The sequence below is a fragment of the Sapajus apella genome, unplaced genomic scaffold, assembly GCF_009761245.1.
Source record: "Sapajus apella isolate SASKATOON/1434 unplaced genomic scaffold, GSC_monkey_1.0 scaffold18, whole genome shotgun sequence".
In the NCBI taxonomy this organism is placed as follows: Eukaryota; Metazoa; Chordata; class Mammalia; order Primates; family Cebidae; genus Sapajus; species Sapajus apella.
This window is the reverse complement of record NW_022436958.1, coordinates 12,643,412-12,666,130: the sequence shown is the minus strand read 5'-3', so window position 1 is coordinate 12,666,130 and position 22,719 is coordinate 12,643,412. Positions and strand designations below refer to the sequence as shown.

The window sequence follows — 22,719 nt, the reverse complement described above, 5'->3', positions numbered from 1 at the left end:
TTAGAAGCTAGTCAGGATGACAGACAGAAAACAGATAACACAGAATCATAAGGCAGATAATAATACAAGGTTACATGCCAGGTGGCAGCTGAATAATATTCAAAAGTGCACCAGAGCCTTTTAGATAGCTCCCTTCTTCAGTTAAGTGTTCCTCTTGGACTCCTCTTCTACCCTGTCTTATTCATGTCCTGTTGTTGTTACTGTTTTGTTTGTTTTTGAGACAGAGTCTCACTCTGTTGCCCAGGCTGGAGTGCGGTGGCATGATCTACGCTTACTGCGACTTCTGCCTCCCAGGTTCAAGTGATTCTCCTGCCTCGGCCTCCTGAGTAGCTGGGATTATAAGCACCTGCCACTATACCCAGCTAAATTTTGTATTTTCAGTAGAGATGGGGTTTCCCCATGTTGGCCAGGCTGGTCTCAAACTCCTGACCTCAAGTGAGTTGCCCGCCTACGCCTCCCGAAGTGCAGGGATTCGGGCATGAGCCATTGCCCCTGCCCCCTGTTCTCTTCATGCCCAAATAATTACCCTTAACTTTCCTTTCCCCAGTCTTGGTCCTCTTTTTTTAAAAAGAAACTTTTTGTTTTGAAATAGTTTCAGACTTACAAAATGTTACAAAAAGAGCATGAAGAATTCTCATGTATCTTCATCCAGATTCCCTAAAGGTTAATATTTTACATTTGCTTTCTCTCTCTGTATGTGCATACAGAAATATGTATGAATATAAACACATACATCTATAAATTATCAGCAGTACTATTTTTGAAAAACTTCGAGAAGTTGAAAATATAAAATGCTCCTTTATCTCTATATACTTTCATATATTTTTTCAAAAAACAATGATATTCACATATAACCACAGTATAATTATTAAAATCTGGGAATTAACATTAACATAACCCATTACTTAATTTCTTTATACATGTAAACTTTATTCATATTTCAACAATTGCACCACTAATGTCCTTTATAGCAAAAAATACAGTTATTGCTATAAAGGACATCAGTAAGATAACAATTTTTATTATAATACATTTTCTTAGCTGGGTGCAGTGGCTCATGCCTATAATCCCAGCACTTTGGGAGGCCGAGATGGGTGAATTACCTAAGTTCAGGAGTTCAAAACCAGCCTGACCAACATGGTGAAACCCCATCTCTATTAAAAATACAAAAGTTAGCTGGGCATGGTGGTGCATGCCTGTAGTCCCAGCTACTTGGGAGGCTGAGGCAAGAGAATCGCTTGAACCAGGGAGGCGGAGGTTGCAGTGAGCCGAGATACTGCTTATGTAGTCCTACAACACTCCAGCCTGGGCGACAGTGCGAGACTCCATCTCAAAAGAATAAATTAATTAACAAGTATGTTGTAGGACTACATAAGCAGTATCTTGTTTATCATCAAACTTCCCCCTTAAGTTTAACATCCATTAGTTCTAACTTTTGCCTCAAACAATCATCTGTATTATTATAGTGGTTGCCAAATAGTGATGTTCTAATTCCATCATTCTGCCAACATTTACAGGTTTGGAAATCTACTGTAAGGAAATACTGTCTACCCATCTACTTGCCCACCAGCCCACCCACATCAGTACGGACTCATGGGTTACTCTATGGGGTAGAATTCATTACTTTCATAATCTGTTTTGATGCTCAAACTTTCCCAGCTCTTATCAGTGGAGTCCTCCTTCAAGCTGGCTCCTGCATCCTTCTGACATGGCTCCAACTATTTTCTTATTTTCTGGCATAACAAAATGTTTGTTCCAGGCTTATCTTTGTTTTTTCCAGCCCTAGATGTGAAGTTTTCCTAAGAAGCCCTGGTTCCCTTTAATGAAAAACGGTATATATATTTTTTGAGATGGAGTTTCATTCTTGTTGCCAAGGCTGGAGTGCAATGGTGCGATTTTGGCTCAATGCAACTTCCACCTCCGAGGTTCAAGAGATTCTCCTGCCTCAGCCTCCCAAGTAGCTGGGATTACAGGCATATGCCACCACACCTGGCCAATTTTGTATTTTTAGTAGAGATGGGGGTTTCTCCATGTTGGTCAGGCTGGTCTCAAACCCCTGACCTCGGGTGATCCACCCAACCTTGGCCTCCCAAAGTGCTGGGATTACAGGTGTGAGCCATCGTGCCTGGCTGAAAAACAGTATTTAAAATCAAGATCTACATCCTAGACATGCCCATTTCTACTGGGTGCCGCTGCTTCTAGAGACTTTCAGTGAAGAGAGCTAGGAAATATGTATGTAATATATGTATGCACATATATGCATAGATCTATATCTATTCCTAACTATATGAAGATTAAAAACTAATAGCTCATATTGACATTTTTTCTATTCTTCTGAGATGGCCCTATTCCCTGTATTCAAATCCACTTGCCGCCTTTACTCCTTTTCTCATAATCATCTCCGCTCAGGGCCAGCTCCTTTCTTCCTAATACAGTTACATATTACAGTTCTGTACTTACTGCCAAATCTCTAGGGAAGTGGTTCTCAAATTGCTACACTTTAGAATAAACTGTACATCTTTTCATGACCAAGGCTGTACAGTAGCTAGAACTGACAACCACTACCCTGGGAATTTCCTCTCTTAACTATCTTCTTCTGGGCCTCACAGAAGGAGAAAAGAGGGCACAGACACTAAGAGTTCTACCTATGTGGTTAAATATATGCTGATCCAGGACTTCCCAATCAGTGTATTCAGACATGCCGATGCCTTAAGACTATCTCATTTAAGAATGCCCCAAAGTATTCACATGTTCCTAAGTATTAGTTCAGCAACTGAAAATTAAATTCTAAACAGCCAAACAAATATTTCAGAAGACCTTTTAGCCTTTGCATCAACTACACAAGTGTTTTTAAGTTTGTGGAAATAGAAAACAGAGAGCCTTTGTTAGTTGTAGTCACTTTTGCATACCCCAATGCTTGCCACCTCCTAAGGAGTATTTATTTGAGTGCTTTCCCATTTTTCTCATTTCAAAACACATAAACATTTCTAACTAGCAATAGTGAGAATGACAGTTGAATAGTCTTTGGTCCTACAACTGAAAACCGAAAGGAATAAAAAGTAAAGAGCATCAGAAAAGAAAATGTACCTCTTTACAGAGGAAAATAGAAAAATAACCAAGAGAGGGTAAGAATCAGCGTGTCAGGAAAACCTACATTAGTGATCACAAAATGAAGAAATGTCTAAACACAAGAACCAGTTACTAGCAATTCTCTAATGGTTAGAACAAAAGAAGAATAAAACATGTTTTAACATTCAGAAAATATTGTCAATATGCCAATAAATACTGCTAATCTTAAGTATTTCCTACCCATTCACTAAAGGAAGTCCAGTAATTGCTTTCCTTCAAAAGGCATTGCTAACAGTCTATGTTTTGCAATATATCTGTAATTAATTACAGTCATGCGTTGCTTAATGACATGGATCAGATCTGAGGGGCTGGGTGTGGTGGGGCTCATGCCTGTAATCCCAGCACTTGGGGAGGCCAAGGTGGGAGGACAGCTTGAGCACAGGAGTTCAAGACCAGTCTGGGCAATACAGTAAGACCCAATCTCTTAAATAAGCGAACAAAGATCTGAGAAATGTGTTGTCAAGCAATTTCTTTGTTGTACAAATGTCAGAGTGTACTTACATGAACCTAGAAGGTATAGCCTATTGCTCCTAGGCTACAAACTTGTACAGCTTGTTACTGTACTGAATACTGTAGGCAACTCTAACATAAATGGTAAGTACCTGCATATCTAACATATCTAAACATAGAAAAGGTACAGTAAAAATACAGTATAATCTTAGGGGATCACCATCATATATGCAGTCCGTCAGTGTCCAAAATGTTATACAACATATGACTGTATATTGCCTTTTTTTTTTTTGAAAAAAGCAATTCATAGTTCAGGTTTTTTAATGATTTAGATAAACCTCTCCTTCCTCATGTCCAATAGTCCACATTTATAAAGTCTTACTGTATTTATGAACTTATCTCGTTTCAGTCTTAGAAAAGTGCTAAATCTTCATAAAATACTGCAGATTCCCTTAGCTAAGAACCAGCATGCTAAATTAAAAATTCAAGTCTGGGTTAGGGAATGTTATCTATACTTGGGAAATCCATCCTCTAATGTTTAAAAAGTTACATCCTCAAGAATTATAGAAATTCTTGTTATTAACCAGGAAGAGAGTTTCTCCTAAAATATACTATCCTTGGCAGCTGTTATGTTCTTCAGCTGTTATATTAACAGCTGACAAAGAGAAGCTTTCAATGTTAGGAGAATCCACAAAAATGCTCTGCCTCCAATTACAGTTCCTTATTTTATATTTATACGTTCCTGATATTTTGCAATATTAGAGAACATATTACTATGTGTGTTACCGTTAATTATGAGAAATGTAAGGCAGTGAATACTCCTCTAGAATAGTGCTTTCCTCTATACCATATCATTCCACAGTATGAGATCCTGTTTCTCTTAGTTAAAATTCTGCTTCATACTGCTTCTGAAAGCCAGATGGGAACAAGCTCATCAATTTGAAATCTGACACAACTGACAACTCAGAAAAGGAGAAAGATTCCACTGTTACTTTTGACTGTTTGCAGAACAGGCTTGAAAATGAACCTTTCCCTACTTTCCATGACCCTATAGTAGCTAGACGCAGCAAAGTGCTGCGTCTTACAAAACCAAGGAATTGTAAGGTCTTAAGTGAGCAACAAGGAATAGTAATATTATTTCAAATTCTCAGCTTCCAAAACACAGGAGATCTGTGAGAGAATATTTAGCTTACTGAAGAGCTCAAAACTTCCAAGGTGCATAAGGACGCAAAATTCCTCATATCACTTCAACTACAAGCATAAAATAGTATGATCGGTAGATTCATTAAGGGCACAGGTAGTAGATAAATGGTATAAACAATTGGCCAACAGAAGCTACTGAAAAGCAAGATTTCTTGCAGTGGGCCAGTGGCACAATGGATAACATGTCTGGCCACGTATCAGAAGAAAAGTAGGATTTCTTATAGAAAGTCATCAATGCCATTAGTTTCCATTATGTTCAAATTATTCAAAATTATTCAAGTTATTAGAAAAAAACTATTGATCTTAAATACTATTAAGCTACCTTCAATGAAACCTAATTTGCACATTACCTTTCGAGTTTGCATTTTCTCTGTTCTTCTCCGAAAGGCAACATAAGGATCATTGTTGGTAGAGCCATCTCTTTTCTCTTGTTTTATCTGAGGAATGAGGGATGGCCCCCTGCAGTTTTTACGTTTTCTCACCCAATAGTCGTATACAGCTTTAATAAGGTAATCATCTTCATTTAGTAGCAGTTTTGCTTCTTGAAGTGTTACAAGCTAAATGAGAAACACAAAATGTCATCAGCTACAATGTTGGCAAAAATAAATAAAAGTTAGATTATGGCCATAAAAAATATGTGACCAGCTCTAATAACCATGAACAGATATTATTAAGGTAGGTTAAGATACAATACAATTTAACCTAATGAAGGAATCATTAATTAGGAGACATCTAAAAATCAGTATTTTTCCCTCAGACGCAGTGAGTTGTATAACTGAAAATATTTAAGAAGGCTAGATGAATGACACTTGGGAAGACTGTAATAAATTCGTGCCTCAGGCAAGTCTTAGACTAGAAGACATCCACTGTCCTTCAAAATTCTGATATTATACACATTTGAGGATCTATCAGTTTTCAAGTCTATTAGCTTCTGTTTGTTTTCCTATAGAAACTAGAAGGTACAGGGTTTTCTTTTTATGTGCCTCCAAAATAAAAGATGAATATTCTCTAATATATTGCAACTTACTATACCTCTTTTGAAATTGATTATAAAAACAAACTTAGCATGTTTCCAGAAGTTTCAACCTTAACGCAAATTTGAATTCTAAGAAACAGTGACATATAAAAGAATTCCTCTATCCAAGTGTTAAATACTAGAGAATCCTTATTCTTAACACTCATTCTGCTAATGACAATGTCATGTCCTGAGACAGTAGCCCTAGGATGGTTCCCTTGGGAGTTCTAATGCTGGTGTTTCAGGGACCTACCTCTTTTTTACTGTAGCCAGCACATTGCTGACACATCTCAAATTAAGGCTGCAAACATCTGCTTGGTCACATTTGTTGCCTAGCACCTTGAGATCAAATAAGCCAATAGGCTTTCGTAGGATGAAATGGGGGTTACACATATCCATTTACAGCAAACATTGGAAAAAGATCATGCCATTTTAGGGCTGGGAAGTCTCGCTGAAGTGATGCTATCCCAACCTTTTTACTTGTATTATTTTAGAGATGAAGGCTCACTTTCAGAACTTGAAATACTTCCTAAGAAATGTTTCCCTAGTACTTGGAAATGAAAATTTTTCTCATTGAATTTGTAAGATCTATATACAATAGACTTCATATAACATACATATGACCTGTATGTTGTATGAAGTCTATTGAAGAAGGCAAAATTCACCAAATAAGGTTCTCATTATTTTGTGTTGGTATAATTTCATGGAATAAATGCACTGATCGCTGGACTTCAAGTCCTAGATGAATGATTTCTAGAAGTAATTAGGTGGTTTCTTACAATTTCTCAGCTTAGTGCTTAGTTGAACCACAGGAAGAGAATACACTGACAATGTCAACTCAGGTATTCTAGTCCATGTCACAATTACACTTAGTGCATTAAAACAGTAAGTGGCCATTCTTTGGTTACCCAATCTCTTAGTAGAGGCAGCTTAACTGCATTTTAGAGGCTGCATCTGGTCCTTAATGTGGATGGCCAGAGTCTGGAAAATAAGACCACACCACAAGAACCAGTATTTCCAAATATCACCTTTAAGTGAATACCTTTCTACTGTTAGCTGGAGTTCTCTGGAATGGTGATGTCAACCCCAGTCTATGACAATAGTGGTAGAATAAGAACTCAGCTTTCTAGATCTAATAAAATTCCACCTTGTGCTGACAGCATCACAGGCAGTTCTCATGCATTCTGGAGGCCAAAGGAAACAATTCTGTGATGTGTTACATGTGCTTTAGCTGATTGATCACTTTACTTCTGATAAAATTTTGTTATCTTCACTAATTAAATCAAGAGCTTAATCTAACCTCAGAATGGCGTGAAGGATAAGAGCTCTTCCTACCAATCAGCAGAACAGTAATGAGTTTCTTATATAGCAATACTATCAAGTTAACACTGTTGAGATTAAAATACCTGCTCAGATTTCTTTCTCTGGTGCTTCTTGCTCCAGCTTACAATGTGTTTTCCCATGTTTAAAGTGCTCTTTATAACACAAGAAATAAGAATTCAACACACATTTTATAGTTAAACTTTCTGATATTTATTTCTAGTGTTAACTATTTTTTCAATTCACTGCTGTATGCTGTTATATAGCGACTTTCTATGAGTAATCTTGGTTTTAATCATTCTGTAAAAATGATCTTTAGCTACTCTGAGGCAATTAGTACCACTGCATTTCTATTGTGACGGTAGCATCAATTTGAGTGGGGAAGAATGATTTGTAGACAAATCAGTCACAAATTATTATGTCACATGATTAAAAATCCACAAAATCAGAACCTTACTATTTTTACACTACAAAAAAAATTCTGTTATTTAGTGGCCAGGAGCAGTGGCATGCAACTGTAGTCCTTGCTACTTGGGAGGGTCACTTAAGCTCAGGAGTTAAGTCCAGTCTGGGAAGCATACTGAGACCCCCTAAAAATAAAAATGTTCTATCATTTAGCATGTACTTCACTCACTAAAATGCAGTAGAAACCAGTTAGTTAACTGGCAAAAGAGTCTGTGGCAAATTTATTATTTCCAAGATAGCTCCGAGTTATCTGATTTACATTACTTACTTATTATAGGGATGGGAAAATAAAAAAAGTTATCCTACCATATAGGCTTTTCTTCCAGACTGCTACTAGCTCTATGAGGACACATTAGAATTAACGAACTTAGATTAACGAACTAAGGGCCACTTAGTTCGTTAATCAAGAAAGTCTGTTAACAAACTAAGTGGTCCTTGTCCTCATAGAGCAATTTCAAAATTATTTTGAATACATAAATGAATAAATTATATGTAAAAATTAATGTTTTAATTTATAAAACATTGACTTAAACAATAAGTTATTTAATTTATAAAACAGTCAACTAAGAAGTTATTAAAAACTAACTACCATCAGTCCAATAATGGGTTATGGAATGTGGGGAAGATAAGGGAAAAAACTTTAATATGAATTTGCTACCTAAAGAAACTCATAACATGGCAATAAAGGTTAGACAAATACAAATTAATAAATAAGAGAACAATGTGAGAACTTTGGAACTAAGCATCACTGCAGTAAGATTCAGGGTAGAGAAGGGCAAATTTCCATCTGGGACTGCCTATATTGTGTTCAGTGTTGGTAAGTCAACACCTCTCTGCTACATAACTTCTTTTTTCATTTTACTTCTCTCAAATCTATGGTTTATTATTTGTCTAACAGCCTAAATACTACCAAAGGCAGATGCTTGCAAATAACAAGCATTTACATTAAATTCGAAGAGTTAAATGATCATACCTTACTCTCTTCAAGAATGAATGGCCACTGCTCAAAACCAACATAGTAAAATTGTAATATGATTCTAAATAGATAGCACTGGAAACATCTTGCTTATCAAATGACCCCTAGTTTACACAATGCCACAAAATTATGGCAAGCCAATCTAAAAAGAATATATCAGCACTCAATGAAATCAAAGTATACATTATTAACACATTTTGAGTATTGTACATAAATTAAGGAGAAACCATTATTTTCTCCAAACAATCAGAAAATGGAAAACGTCTTCAGACTACAACAACGACTGGTAGAGTTATAAAGTTCTCCTGTCTTTGGGTAAGTGCCCAAATGTAAACCATGTGCTAGTTAAAATACTTTCTCTCCCATAGAAAGGTGATACTAATCCATTAAAACTCATATGATCTTTATGCTTGAGATGACTATTTTAGAAGGATTTGTTTATCAATTCACTTCTTCCTCCAAATCTTCTACTATAGTTTTCTCATTCTCAACAGTGCCAACCCATGATGAACAAATAAAATAAGGAAATCAGAATAAAATGATTAGAAAAAAAGGTCTCTTTAATTCCATGAATAATCTTCTAAGGTCTTAAAAACTGTCAAGAATTCTATTAATCTGCCATTTAGGAGATAATTCTAGCTACATATTGATAGATTGCTGATGCTGAAATTAACCTTCTCTGCAATAGGAATGATCAGCAGGGTGTGGTGGCTCACACCTGTAATCCCAGCACTTTGGGAGGCCAAGGCGGGTGGGTCATAAGTTCAAGACCAGCCTGGCCAACATGGTGAAACCTCATCCCTATTAAAAATATAAAAATTAGCTGGGCACGGTGGCCTGCGTCTGTAACCCTGGCTACTCAAGAGGCCGAGGCAGGAGAATCGCTTGAACCCGGGAGGCGGAGGTTGCAGTTAGCCAAGATGGCACCACTGCACTCCAGTCTGGGTGACAAAGCAAGACTCCGTCTCAAAATAATAATAATTAATAATAATAGGAATGGCCCCCAATCTGGATAAGACAACACTTTAAGATGAAATGGAAGATGTATATTCAAATTACTTTTATAATCTGACTGCTTTTTCATTAACTTTATATAACATAATTAAACAATACATGTACACACACATTACAGCACGGTGTAGTGGTTTTAAAACTATATTGTGTGATGGGTTTCACTGCTTCAAAAGACCTAGACCAAATTTTATTTTTAATATACAAATACTTCAGCATCATAGTAAAGAACATATCCATTTCAACATGCCACATACTAAATTAAAAAAAAACAGGAGGGTGAGTGCGGTGGCTCAACATCTGTAATCCCAGCACTTTGAGAGGCCGAGGTTGGGCGGATCACTTGAGGTCGAGAGTTTGAGACCAGCTTGACCAACATGGAGAAACCCCGTCTCAACTAAAAACACAAAATTAGCTCTGTGTGGTGGCGCATGCCTGTAATCGCAGCTACTTAAGAGGCTGAGACAGGAGAAGAGCTTGAACCCAGGAGGTGGAGGTTGCAGTGAGCCACAATTTCGCCACTGCACTCCAGCTTGGGCAGTAAGAGCAAAACTCCATCTCAAAAAAATAAAAAATACAGGAGACACCCTGTCCCATCCTCTCCCATGTAAAAATGTACTTGTTCCTAGTGCACATGAAAACCACATTTTCCTAACTGCCTCACTAATTTGGTGCATCTGTTTGGGGTCTGCCCCAGCCAAAGCATAATCAATAACGCAGTATCAAGTAAACACTGAAAGTGCTGCATGATGAAAGAAACTGATGATGTGATTATTATATTGTGTTTTAGGCACTTCTAATTTGTATAAGTGCAATGAAGGTTGAGTGCATGTATCAAAGTTTCTATTTATAAGCAATAGATGGAACTTATAACAAGATACTGGATAGTTCCACATCTTCAGAAATATTGGTGCATCAGGCTTGGAATCCACAATGCCTAAAATCAGGCCACAGAACTGATCAAGTAGGGAAACCAGTACTATAAACACCACTGGTACTATAAACACCACTGGCATGAGGACTATAGCTGGGACAGCAAATACTTAGTCTTAGACTATGGTCTTAGAAAACATGTATATATATGACAAGGTGATAATATTACTAAAAACTATTAGAAATGTAGGACCTGGCATTACAGGCAGAAGGAACAATGTAGAGCCATAAAAGGCATGGTACATTAGAGGACCAGAAGGAAGTTCAGCATGGCTGGAGTAAGGTGGTATGGATTTCACTTTATAGACAGTGGAAGCCATTGAAGTTTGTTTGTTTGTTTGTTTTAAGATGAATTTTTAATAAAATAGCTGGTGGCAGAATAGCAGTGGTCCAGGTGAAAAATAATAAAAATAAGGGAAGAGGATACAGCCAACAAACACAGGTTGAGCAGCTCTAATCTATAAATCTGAAATACTCCAAAATCCATTTTTTTTGAGTGCTGACATGATTCTACAAGTGTAAAATTACACACCTGATCTTATTTGACAGGTTGCAATCAAAATGCAGTGAAAACTTTCATGCACATATTTAAAATATTGTAAAAAAAAATTACCTTCAGACTGTGTACATAAAGTGTTTATGAAAAATAAGTGAATTTCATGTTTAGAGTTGGGTTCCATCCCCAAATAATCTCATTATGTATCTGTAAATATACCAAAATGTGAAATAATCTAAAACCCAAAACACTTCCGGCCCCAAACATTTTGGATAAGGTATACTCAACCTGTGTGACACTGTGGAACACAAAACTGGTTTGATTTAGTGATGTTTGGGATGATTTTAAAGAAGTCAGCACTCAAGTTCAAACTGGCCAACTAGGTGGAAGATGAAAATAATATATATCATTAATTAAGAAAGAGCATATTAGTCTGTTCTTGTGTTGCCATAAAGAACTACCTGAGACTGGGTAATTTATAATGAAAAGAGGTTTAATTGGCTCACGGTGCTGCAGGCTGTACAGGTAGCATGGCTGGGAAGTCTCAATAAACTCAGTCACGGTGGAAGGCAAAGGGGGAGCAGGCACATCTTACGTGGTGGGAGCAGAAGAGAGAGAAAGGGGAGGTGCTACACTCTTAATCTTGTGAGAACAAGTCTGTAAAACAATCTTGTGAGTCGATCTTGTGAAACAATCTTGTGAGACCTTGTGAGAACTCATTGTCATGACAACAGCAAAGGGAAAATCCACTCCCATGATCCAATCACCTCCCACTAGGCCCTCCTCGAACACTGGAGATCACAATTTGACATGATATTTGAGCAGGGACATAAATCCGAACCATATCAGAGAGCAAAACTAAGGGAGGCAAAAGAGGTCTGGAAATGTTAAATTTAAAATACTTGCTCAGGTGGTAAGGTTCCACTAGAAATCCAGCTCTGGAGCTTAGTAGGTACAGGTATGGATTTGGGAACCAGCAACAAACCGTTAGCAGCTTAAGGTAGATGAAAAACATGCAGAGGGCAGATAATAAAGCAAATATCAACACTGAAGATAAAGAGGAGATGAAGAAAGAAGAAAAGAATCAGGAAAATGTCCTGGTCAACATCATTCAATACTACAGGGATATTAAATAGGATACAAGTTGAAAAGAGGCTCTTGATGACAATTAGGAGGCCACTGGTAATCTCAAACATTGCAATTTCAGTTAACTGAAATGGATTGTGACCTGAGTAAAAGGTAAACATAGGAAGCACCAAATATAGCTAATCTGAAATTTTAACTATAATAAAAAAAAAAAGAAGAGATATTGGGTGGTAGTTAGCTGAGAAGGATGAGGTCAAATGAAAGGGTTCTCCTGAAAATGGGAACTTGGGCACCTTTTAGGGCAGAGAAAGACTGAAGAAATGAGGGAAAAGATAATTGAAAATAAAATATTCACGGTACAGGTACACAAGGAAGAGTTAGAAAGCGTTTAGGAGGATGCTTCTACAAGATGGTAAAGGTAGTACGGAGGTAGAAGGGAAGCAAAATGAGGGAAAATGATTATCCACAGTGTTAGGAGTGTTCTGTTTTGAGCAGGCATGGTCCTTTCATGGGAATGTGTGGTAAGCTGAGAGCAGCAGTGAAAAGTCAGTAGGGTACAGAAGGTTAATCAGTAACTAAAAATAGGGTACTCAATAGTTTAGGAAGGAGATAAGGGTTTATAAATTAAAACATTGAGGGTTTTTGAAAAAAAAATTAAGAAAATGTTTCTTAGAAAGTGTTCTATTATTTATTTTAGAGAAAATTCTATGAAAGAGAATGCCATTTAAGATGGTTTGTGATTAAAAAAAAATTAATCTCAATATTTAGAAAACTAGCAAGAATAAAACATTTCAAAGAACACCATATACCCCTTTAGACCAAGACTCATGTATTGTTAACTTTTATATTCATTTGTGTTAACATTTGTGTACATTCGAGCTCTAAGTGTGTGTGTGTGCACATGTGTACAAATTTTTTTCTGATCCATTTGAGGGTGGTAAGTTACACATGTCATGGCTCTTTACTCCTAAATACTTAAGTGTATACTTCTTAAGAATAGGGATATTTCCTTTCATAATCATAGTATTCAACTTTAGTAAATTTAACATTGAAAATATTATGTAATCTACTATTTACATCCCAATATTGTCAACTAACTCAAAAATAATCTTCATAGCATCCCCCCCACTCCCCTCCAGTACAAGATTCAGTCTCAGGTTAGGTATTGCAATTAGTTGTCATGTTGGAAAGAAGACATTAAATCAAATAATTTGATAACTAATTCAATTCAGGGGTTTGTCAAATCCCTTTCCTTCACTGGTAACTAATTCAATTCAGGGTTTTGATAAAACCTGATAAACCCTGAATTGAGTTAGTTATCAGTGAAGGAAAGGGATTTTTAAAAAGTGGATGAAACTGAGTTTCGGGAGTTACTGAAGAGATAAGGATTACAAGATTATCTAGGATAAGACAGTACATTTTTAAAAGGATAAACTTGAGAGGACTGTGGACCATCTAGATGAAGATATCAATAGGCAAAATCAAAAGGGGCAGAAAAAATCCTGGAGCTTGAGAAAGAGGTCAAGGCCAAAGGTAATACATTATTATATCCACAAAAATGCTTATTGAGCTATCATACAAAAATATGTAGGATAAGAACAGAATTGCAAGAAACTCTGATGTTTACAGGAGTTGAATGAAAAGGATCAAGCAAAAGAAAGAAGGAATGGTCATGAGAAACAATAAAACCAGAGGGAATAAACTGTATTTTTATTTTTAAAGGTGAAGACAGTTCTTAGATATAAGGAGACAGACTGGGGCTGAAAATAACAGCATTTGGCAACAGGAGTTTTCAATCATGGCTTCACCGAAATAGTCTCCCAGAATAACAGAGGCAGGTTTGCCTAAGTCTTTGATCTTTTTCTGTCAACCTAATAAAAAGAAGTTTAACTACAAACTTGAGTCCTTGTCGTGGGACCTAGTACTATGCCAGCCCCCATAAAGGAAAGGTAAAGAGATCCATGAATTAACAAATCAAGGAATGGAATGAAGACAGCCCTTTGTTATCTTCAATCCTTGATTCTAATACAGGACCATTATTTTGTTTCAATGACAAAACCTCCACTGCTGAAAGCAGATGCTATCATTCTCTGTGCCTAGCTGGTTGTTTCATGGCCTAGAAGCTTGTCCTTCAGCAAAGAGACCTAAAATAGGATGGGACTGATTATATGTGCACAGTTAACTGTACTGCTTACATGCTTTTTTATCCTATCTCCACTTGGATAATATGCTGAACAAGGGCAGAATTTTTGTCATCTGTCTTATTCAGTGCTATCCCCTGCCTTGTTCACCTGCACACTAAATAAATATTACTTACTAACTGAAAGAAAGCAAATTACAGAACAGAGAGCTGAAGGCTTCTAATGATATAATCTCAGCCACCATGAGCAGTTTCTGAGCAATCACAGAAAATCATAAAAATACCAAAAGGCAGATCCAGCCTAGGATTGCTAGGAAACTCTACATCTAAAGAAAAGCTGAAACTCTTTTTAATGTCTGTGACTAAAATCCCAGGAAAACTGTAAGTCACTAATTATAATGACCATCAATTTGATACTTTTTTAGAACTCCCAACAAAAAAACAAGACAACCTCTCAAAAACCAGTAAAGTGAATTTTACAAAATTCAATTTTCAAAACGTACTTCTTTGAATAGTACAGTGGATATTACTTTCCATCAAAATGGGGGGAGGGGAAAGACCGATAGAAAGGCTAAATATGCAGTAAAGTGACTTTCCAAAGGAAAATGCTGTGAAGAGCTCACAATGCTTTAGAGATTTAAAGGATTTAAGTTGTAAGATAAAATAAAATAATAAATTTGTATGGGTAAACTAGTGAAAAGTTTTAACAATCTACTGTAAAAAGTTTATTTGCAACTCTATTGTATCTCTAACTTCTTAGTATATTAATAACAATTAGCACATTAATATACCACACAGGTACACCAAGAATTATTTTTTAAATAGTTTATTTAAAAAATCTAATTACAGTATCAACACATGCTTATTATAGTAAGTTTGGAAAACATAGAAAAACAGAATAAAGAACATAAAAATCACCAATAATTCTAGGACCCAAATATAACCAGTTAGCATTTTGCTGTAAACTTCCTCATTCTTTTGTTTTCTATGCACATGTATAAACATAAATGCTTTAAACAAACCTCAGAGTTTTCCACATAAAGAGTTATGTATCCTGTTTTGAAATCTGATATTATAAAATGTACAATTTCCTATGGCACTAGACATCCTACAAAATCATGATTTTTTAATGGCTGTGTTATAGTCCACCAGAGACATCTTACTTATTCAGAACATTCTTACTCAAACATCACTGACATTTTTTCTAATTATTTTTCTTGTGAACAATCCCAGGAGATGAGATTATTAAATCAAAGTGTATAAACATTTTTAGGCTCCTGACTTACACTGCTTAACTGCTTCCAGAAAGACAGCACCATTTTAAATTAACTGTGCCATATATGAAATATCTCACTAAAGAATATTCTTTTGTAAATAATTTTTGCCTCACTGAAAAATTAAAATAATATGTAAGTAATTAAAATTAAAATCCATTTAAAATGATGAGTGCCTTAATATCTGAGCAAGATCTCACATAAGCTGATTGTCTTAGAGACTCAAGCAAGCAAATTTAGTTATGGAAGCACCAATAATAGTCATATGGAAAGGATCAAGAAAATACTGTAACACTGTAACTAGTATCATTTTTATCCAAATAGGAAACTAGAATAGTACTCTTCATATTCTTATTCAAAGGAATTGTGCTTAAGTATTCCATTCAAGGAATATTCTAAATAGAAATTCTGGGATGCGAGGGAAAGAAATCCAAGAGACAGTAAAATGCAACACATTCAGGTCTTAAGAAAATGCAAAATAAAGGTGCAAATTGGGTTAACTAGAAGATAAGAGACATCATTACATGGTACAGTACCTGATTAGAACTGGCTTTTTCAAGTCTGTCAATCATAATTTCAAATTGCAAAGGCTTAATTTCCATCTTTCTGTTAAGTCTATTTAATAAAGTCTCATCTTCTGAATCCATATCATAATCTGGTTGTTCGTTGTCTAGATTAAAAGCTAGAAAAGAAAGAAAAATTCTTCAAACTCAGGAGAAATTATGAAATTATACAGTGTTCATCATATTTGACTAGAGACTACTTCTAAATTAGAGTACACTGACCAAAGGAGAGCTCAGGAGCAGATATCTAAAAATTAATTTCTGAGGCTAACTGCACAGCAGAAGAAAAAACAAAATTTTGCTTTATGCATGATTTAAGGTTTGAACAGTAAAAACATTGAGAAATACCTTATTTTGAAAATAATGTATAACAAAATATAAAATAGCAACTATGTTGACATGGGAGTTGTGGTAGCATAATGAGAAACTATGCCAAATTAAGAATCAAGAAAAAAACTCAAGAACGAACAGTATAATGAATATGGTGTTTCAAATTACTGAGGATGAAACAGATATCTAATGGAAAAAAAGCTGTTGGCATAACAGACTAGTTATCCTAAAAAAAATTAAGCTGAATTCCTACCCTACTTCTAATACCAGTAAGTGACATATTCAACAAAATTTTACGGTAAAAAGTAAAACACATAAAAATACTAGAAGAAATTACAGGGAGAAAATGTTGCATGGGCAGCAACTCAGAATCAGTGTTATGTTTTAATCATAACACTGATTAAAAATAGATTGAACTGACTACAACATTTTAAAATTTCTACTTTAAAAACTTAATTAGAAAAAAAAAACTAGTAACTCAACAAATATTGGCAAAGTAAGTGAACTGGTATTTTAGTGAAGAATAAATATCAATGACTTTTTTTTCTTGTAGTTTGTTTGAGCAAGGTCTCATTCTGTCTGTGGCCCAGGCTGTAGTGCAATCTTGCTCACTGCAACCTCTGTCTCTTAGGCTCAAGCAATACTCCCACCTCAGCCTCCCGAGTAGTTGGGACTACAGGTGCGTACCACCACACCCAGCTAATTTTGTACTTTTTGTAGGGATGGAGTTTCCCCATGTTGTCCAGGCTTGTCTGGAACTCTCAAGCAATCTGTCTGCCTCGGCCTTCCAAAGTACTGGGATTACAGGCATGAGCCACCACGCCCAGCCAAGAATAAATGTCAGTAACTTTCAAACATAAAAAAGGTTTAACTTGAGTGATAGATAAATATACAATAACAAGAAATAGGTTTCAGTCATCAGACAAAGATCTAAAACTTGGTAACATGCTATTTTAGAATGAGTAGGGGAAGAAAGCCCTCTGAAACCATGTATGTAGGAAATTATAAACTATTATTTAGTTCCATTAAAAATATATCCTCTTGAACTTCGCAATTCTATTTACAGGATTCATCTTACATATAAACGTACACAGAAAGATATATATACACAAGTTCTTAGTTATGACATTGCAAGAAGTAAAAAATACAAAACAATGTATGTAGGATTAGATACATGATAGTTACACATACATGGAATATACAGACTGAAGCTCTGAGATAGACTGGCCCATGTATATTGACACAGAATGAAACTGATCTTCATGAATATTAAATGAAAAAAGGTAATGAGTGGAGTAATATATGTGTTTTAAAAAGAGGATGGATATACATGCTTGTGTTTGTAAATGCACAGGATATTTTTGAAAGGATACTTAAAACTAGTCATCTCTATTTCTGGATAAGGAGGGGTTCAAGGATGGTGAAGGAATTCTCTTTGTTCCCATTTTTATTGTTTGACATTTTAAGCATATACAAATATAAGTTATTAAACTATAAAGGGGAAAAAAACTAAAGTGCCACAAATTATGTGTTGAAATTACAGGACAAGATTTACAGCAAGGCAATAAAAGAGATATCAATAACCAATAGGTTGACTATATAGAGGCTATCTGTGCAGTGATGTGTAAATGAATATCCTACATTCATACCACATGAAATGTCCTGGTATTCTGAGATTCAGCATGACATTCTTAAAGGTACTAACAAAGAGACAGAAACAGATGTATATAATTATATAATTTCAGTAAAATCAGCCTCCTACTACAGACAGTACAGATGAAGTTAAAATATCTAAAGGCATTTGCTTTATAATCAGTAAATGACTACATCTCAAAAATCTAGACTTCAGTTCATTGCTTAAGAGATTTTTACCACTATATAACAATAATAAAAACAAAATAAATGTTAGCTAATACTTATAAACTCATGTAGCACTTACTATGGGCCAGGTAGTATTCAAAGTGGCTTTAAACATACTAAATTAACTGTCACAACCACCCTATGCAATAGGCAGTATTTTATCTCTCAATGAGTCTCACATTCTAAAATTTATAAATGTTACTGCATTTAAGTATGTGATAATCTAAAGTTAATTCAGAGGAGTTATAGCTATTAGTGAACTAATGACACATATTATTTTGTAAGTATGACTCATTTAAAATATTCTTGAGAAAATGCATTTTCCCCTTATCTTTTATGTAAAACTTTGTCTTTGTTACATGATAATTCAAAAGCATGCTTTTAAAAAGTCAATCTAATCTGCATCAAAGTCAATGACAGATGATACAGAGCTCATAAACTACACAGATTACTAAAAATTACTCTTGTTTTCACAAAGGGATGTTGTATTTGTAAATGCACATGACAGTCCAATGATGTGCCTTAATCCACATACTAACAACAAATAGTCAATAAAATCAGGTAGTTGATACAGCTAGAAGACATTTTAGAGAAAGATTTAGGAAAGTGTAGAGCAGAGTTAACACAATATACGAAATCTGTAAGTTAAACAGAATTTTTCAAAAGTTCAAGGGCAAGACTGTACAAATTTTGCATGACCATCTTTGATACACCTACCTAATCTTACTCACCTCTTGTTCCTCCACCTCCTATCTGCTCTATCTTCTTATTCTATTCTTACAAAAGCCAGCACCCCAGCTTGTGAGGCAGGGGAAGGAACAAGAAAAGCTGGGAAATAGTTTAGAAAAATTAATAGTGAGAATTGATAGGAGATCTGACAATGTATTAAATCAGAACCAGGGCAAAGACTTGTACTAGCACTCTAAGTATTCTATACTACCACTTCTCTTTCACTCAAAACTCATACAAGAATCAGAGATTTGGGGGATTTTGTTGCTTTTAAACCAGGTACAGGTGTTTGCCTGTACCTCTCTTTACCTTGTTATATTATCTCCTCTACCAGACAGAAAGATAAATTCTTTAAAAGCAGTGATTACTTTAGTCATACCTGTATACTCCTTACATGGCACTTAGAGGGGAAAAAAAAAGAGGAGGTACTAAAAGTTACTTAATAAAAATAGAGTTTCTATAATATATAAATACAAGAAGAGATTATTTTAAACTGCAAGCAAATATTTTCTGTAAGTTGATACTTCACTTTTTGAAAACCAGATTCCTTTCTCCTCCAAAAAAAAAAAAAAAAAACAAAAAAAAACAAAAAACTGAATAAAGCTGAAATTTTTTGTCCACCCTTAACAAATAGTGGGTTAGTTTTCATAGGTCAGTCAACCAAACAAAACAGATAAAACTTTAACAACTCCTCCTTCAACATAAAGAAGGTGCAGGGGCAGACAGGACACTTGAAAACTTCTTGATGTAGTAGAGCAATAGAATTAAGATACTGACAAAGCTAATAAGGACATGTGTCTGTGTGTGCATGAAAGACTTCCTGTAGCGAAGTTAACCAAACAGTTAAGTCAAATAAAGAAAATAAAGAAAAGAAAAATAAGGGAATTTAAGAGGGTTCATGACCACTATTAGAATAAGAAAGGAACTAGGGAGGAAAGTAGATCAGAAGTTCCTCACAGTAGCCATCAGGTAGCTACCATTGCTCAGGAAACTTTGGTTGCTCTCTGGTAGAAAGAGCAACAGCTTCTGCGTAGGTAAGGAAGTGGGTATAACCTGCTGTTTGAATATATAAAGCATTCACACACTGACTGGTTATAGCTTACAAAATACAGATAGTCTAAAATTAGTTGGAAAAGCAAATATTATTTCTAATTAAAAGTACCTTTCAAAGTCCCTTAATACTTGGCCATATTCACATGTAAGTGTCTAATAAGCACAGCTATTTAATGGAATGAAAATACAGAGAATCCAGGAGAAGAAATGGTACGAGAAAATTATCCAAGGCCAAAAAACGGCAAGACGTTTTCAGATTAAAGGGGGCTTACCAAACTTGATATAAAATGAGTAGCGTGCAATTCAGTGTGGCACATAATGATGGGCCAGTTACTGCCTGTTACTTCATAATACTCTTTGAATATGACTATGATTGCTACATATTACACCTGTTACATATTATATGTTTAAGAGAAACATTTATTCTCCATATTTACATTCGAATCTCCAGGAGGGAAAAGTTTAGAAGCATACTTTCAGCTTCTTTTCACTCATTCATTCTCCCCACAGCCAAGGAAGGAGTGACAAACTGATTTGTGAACCTGGAGAAGGACCTATCAGCCTAACACCTTCTAGGTGCATGTTCTCCAGTGGTTCTTCCTTCTTTCATAGAGGCAGCATTCTAGTCAGCCCTCCACTACATGGTAAGCCCAGGGGCTGACTCTGCTCCTATTAGGGAGAGACCTGCTCTATCAGTGACCAACCAGTGTTAGAGTATGTTTGTTTAATTCAGAGGTTAAATAATAGAATGTTTAGAGGCCAAATGTCTCACCTTCCATACCACTTTTATTAGTAATAAAGCTGAAATTTTTTTGTCCATGTCTACTTATCAATTAGTTTCAAAGTAGAAAAGGGAAAGAAATGTTATTTCTTGCCTTCCTAAAGCCCCCAAATTATAGATTAAACTAATTTATTTTTATAAATGGCTACACTTTGATTCCAAAACATTCTATTATCTATACTCAGTCTCCATCATTCTGCCTTTTGATAATAAATACTCAACATCCAGAGTTCATGTCACTTACCCTCTTTTCTCTGGTTATTTACACAACTAGGATGCAACTGCATATATAGCACAAGTACCCTCTAACACACTGAATGTAAGCCAATCAAAAGTACTTTAAATTCAAGGCTTTATAACAACAAAACCACACTAAAATTTTGGTTCTCCCTGAATTTTGTGAATTTAGAATTCTTTATGTAAACCCATCTGTATATTTACAGGTGTTAATCACTGTGTGTGCCTGTCCCTAGACCCTCCCTCAGCCACGTTTGAGACCACATAACACTCGAATACACAGGGTATCTGTGGGAATCACAGATGAGCAATTAGCTCTCAAACAGCCAGGGTTTAAAGCATACCTGGGCCAAATTTCCTCTAACAGAAATGTGAGCACAGAGATGGCTCCTGGTTAAATAAAGCAAAATTAACACATACTTATCTCAAAATCCCATTAAAAAAAAAAGCAAAGGACTTTTTTTTTTTTCAAATGGCATAAATCTTTAGAGGTAGCAGAAACAAAGTGAGAATCATCAATCAATTTTTCAGTTATAAATGGCATGTATTAGCAGACAAGAGAATGTGAAAATACAAAATGGCTGCAGAGACAGACAATAGGAACCAGGAACCACTCCAACCACTGCCCCCACCCCATCTAAAGGCTTAGATCAGGCTTCTCCAACCCATGGCCCACAGGCTGCAGGCAGCCCAGGACGGCTTTGAACATGGCCCAACACAGATTCATAAATTTTCTTAAAACATTATGAGATTTTTTTTGCACTTTTTCTTTTTTTAAGCTCATCAGCTATCATTACTGTTAGCGTATTTTATGTGTAACCTAAGACAATTCTTCCAATGTGGCCCAGGGAAGCCAAACGATTGGATATCCCTGAGAGAGTTGAAATCAACAGTTGCTCTTTCCGTCATTCAGTGTGGCTAGGTTTTTCCTTCCAAATTGTATCAGACTGAAGGTTTGATCTACAAAGGTTGCATCGGAGAGCCTGTGGACTCTGAAGCACTAGGCACACTGAGGGCAGGTATAAGGCTCCGTGCCAAAGGAGAAAGAGAGTAAGTGGAACTCTACAAATGAAACCATGGACGGAATCTCCCACTACTGCCATCCCACTGTTCCATCTCCAGCACCCCCTCAGCCATAAATACAAAAATATTGTCAGCCACCCAGGAATAAGACTGTGTGGGGAGGCAGGGATAGAGGTAACAACTAGAGCTCTTTGAATATACTTAATTTTGTAGATAGGACTTTTAGTACCATGTAAATATTTTACATAACTACAAAACAAATAAAGTGTTGAAAAAAAATCCCTAAAATTAAAAAGTAAATGGAACAAGTAAACCCAATTGTCACTTGGGTTCTACTGCAAATGTCTTTAAGATACAGTAAAGTGACTGTACATTTCTGGTGGGAATACCCTAAGAAATAAAAGCAAAAATCAATTAACCAACAAGCAAAAAAACCTAAAATTCGTTCTTTCTTTCTTGAGACAGGGTGTTGTTCTGCTGCCCAGGCTGGAGTGCAGATCTCGGCTGCAGCCTTGATCTCCTGGGCGCAAGTCATTATCCCACTTCAGCTTCCTAAGTGGCAGGGACTACAAATGCATGCCACGAGGAGCAGCCAATTTTCTTTTTTTCTTTTCTTTTTTTTGGGACTGGAGATGGGGTTTCACC

The 22,719-nt window shown here is 35.9% G+C and overlaps 1 protein-coding gene across 3 annotated transcripts in view; it reads right to left on the bottom strand.

Moving 5' to 3' along the window:
* Positions 1-22,719, bottom strand: part of EPC2 (enhancer of polycomb homolog 2) — a 131,635-nt gene that overhangs the window by 27,123 nt on the left and 81,793 nt on the right. For all 3 annotated transcript variants that reach the window (XM_032286338.1, XM_032286337.1, XM_032286339.1), the window contains exons 3-4: positions 16,035-16,180; positions 5,133-5,339 (exon numbers count right to left, since the gene is read on the bottom strand). In XM_032286338.1, the coding sequence (XP_032142229.1) occupies positions 5,133-5,339; positions 16,035-16,180 (353 nt within the window). The remainder of the gene's footprint in view (positions 1-5,132; positions 5,340-16,034; positions 16,181-22,719) is intronic.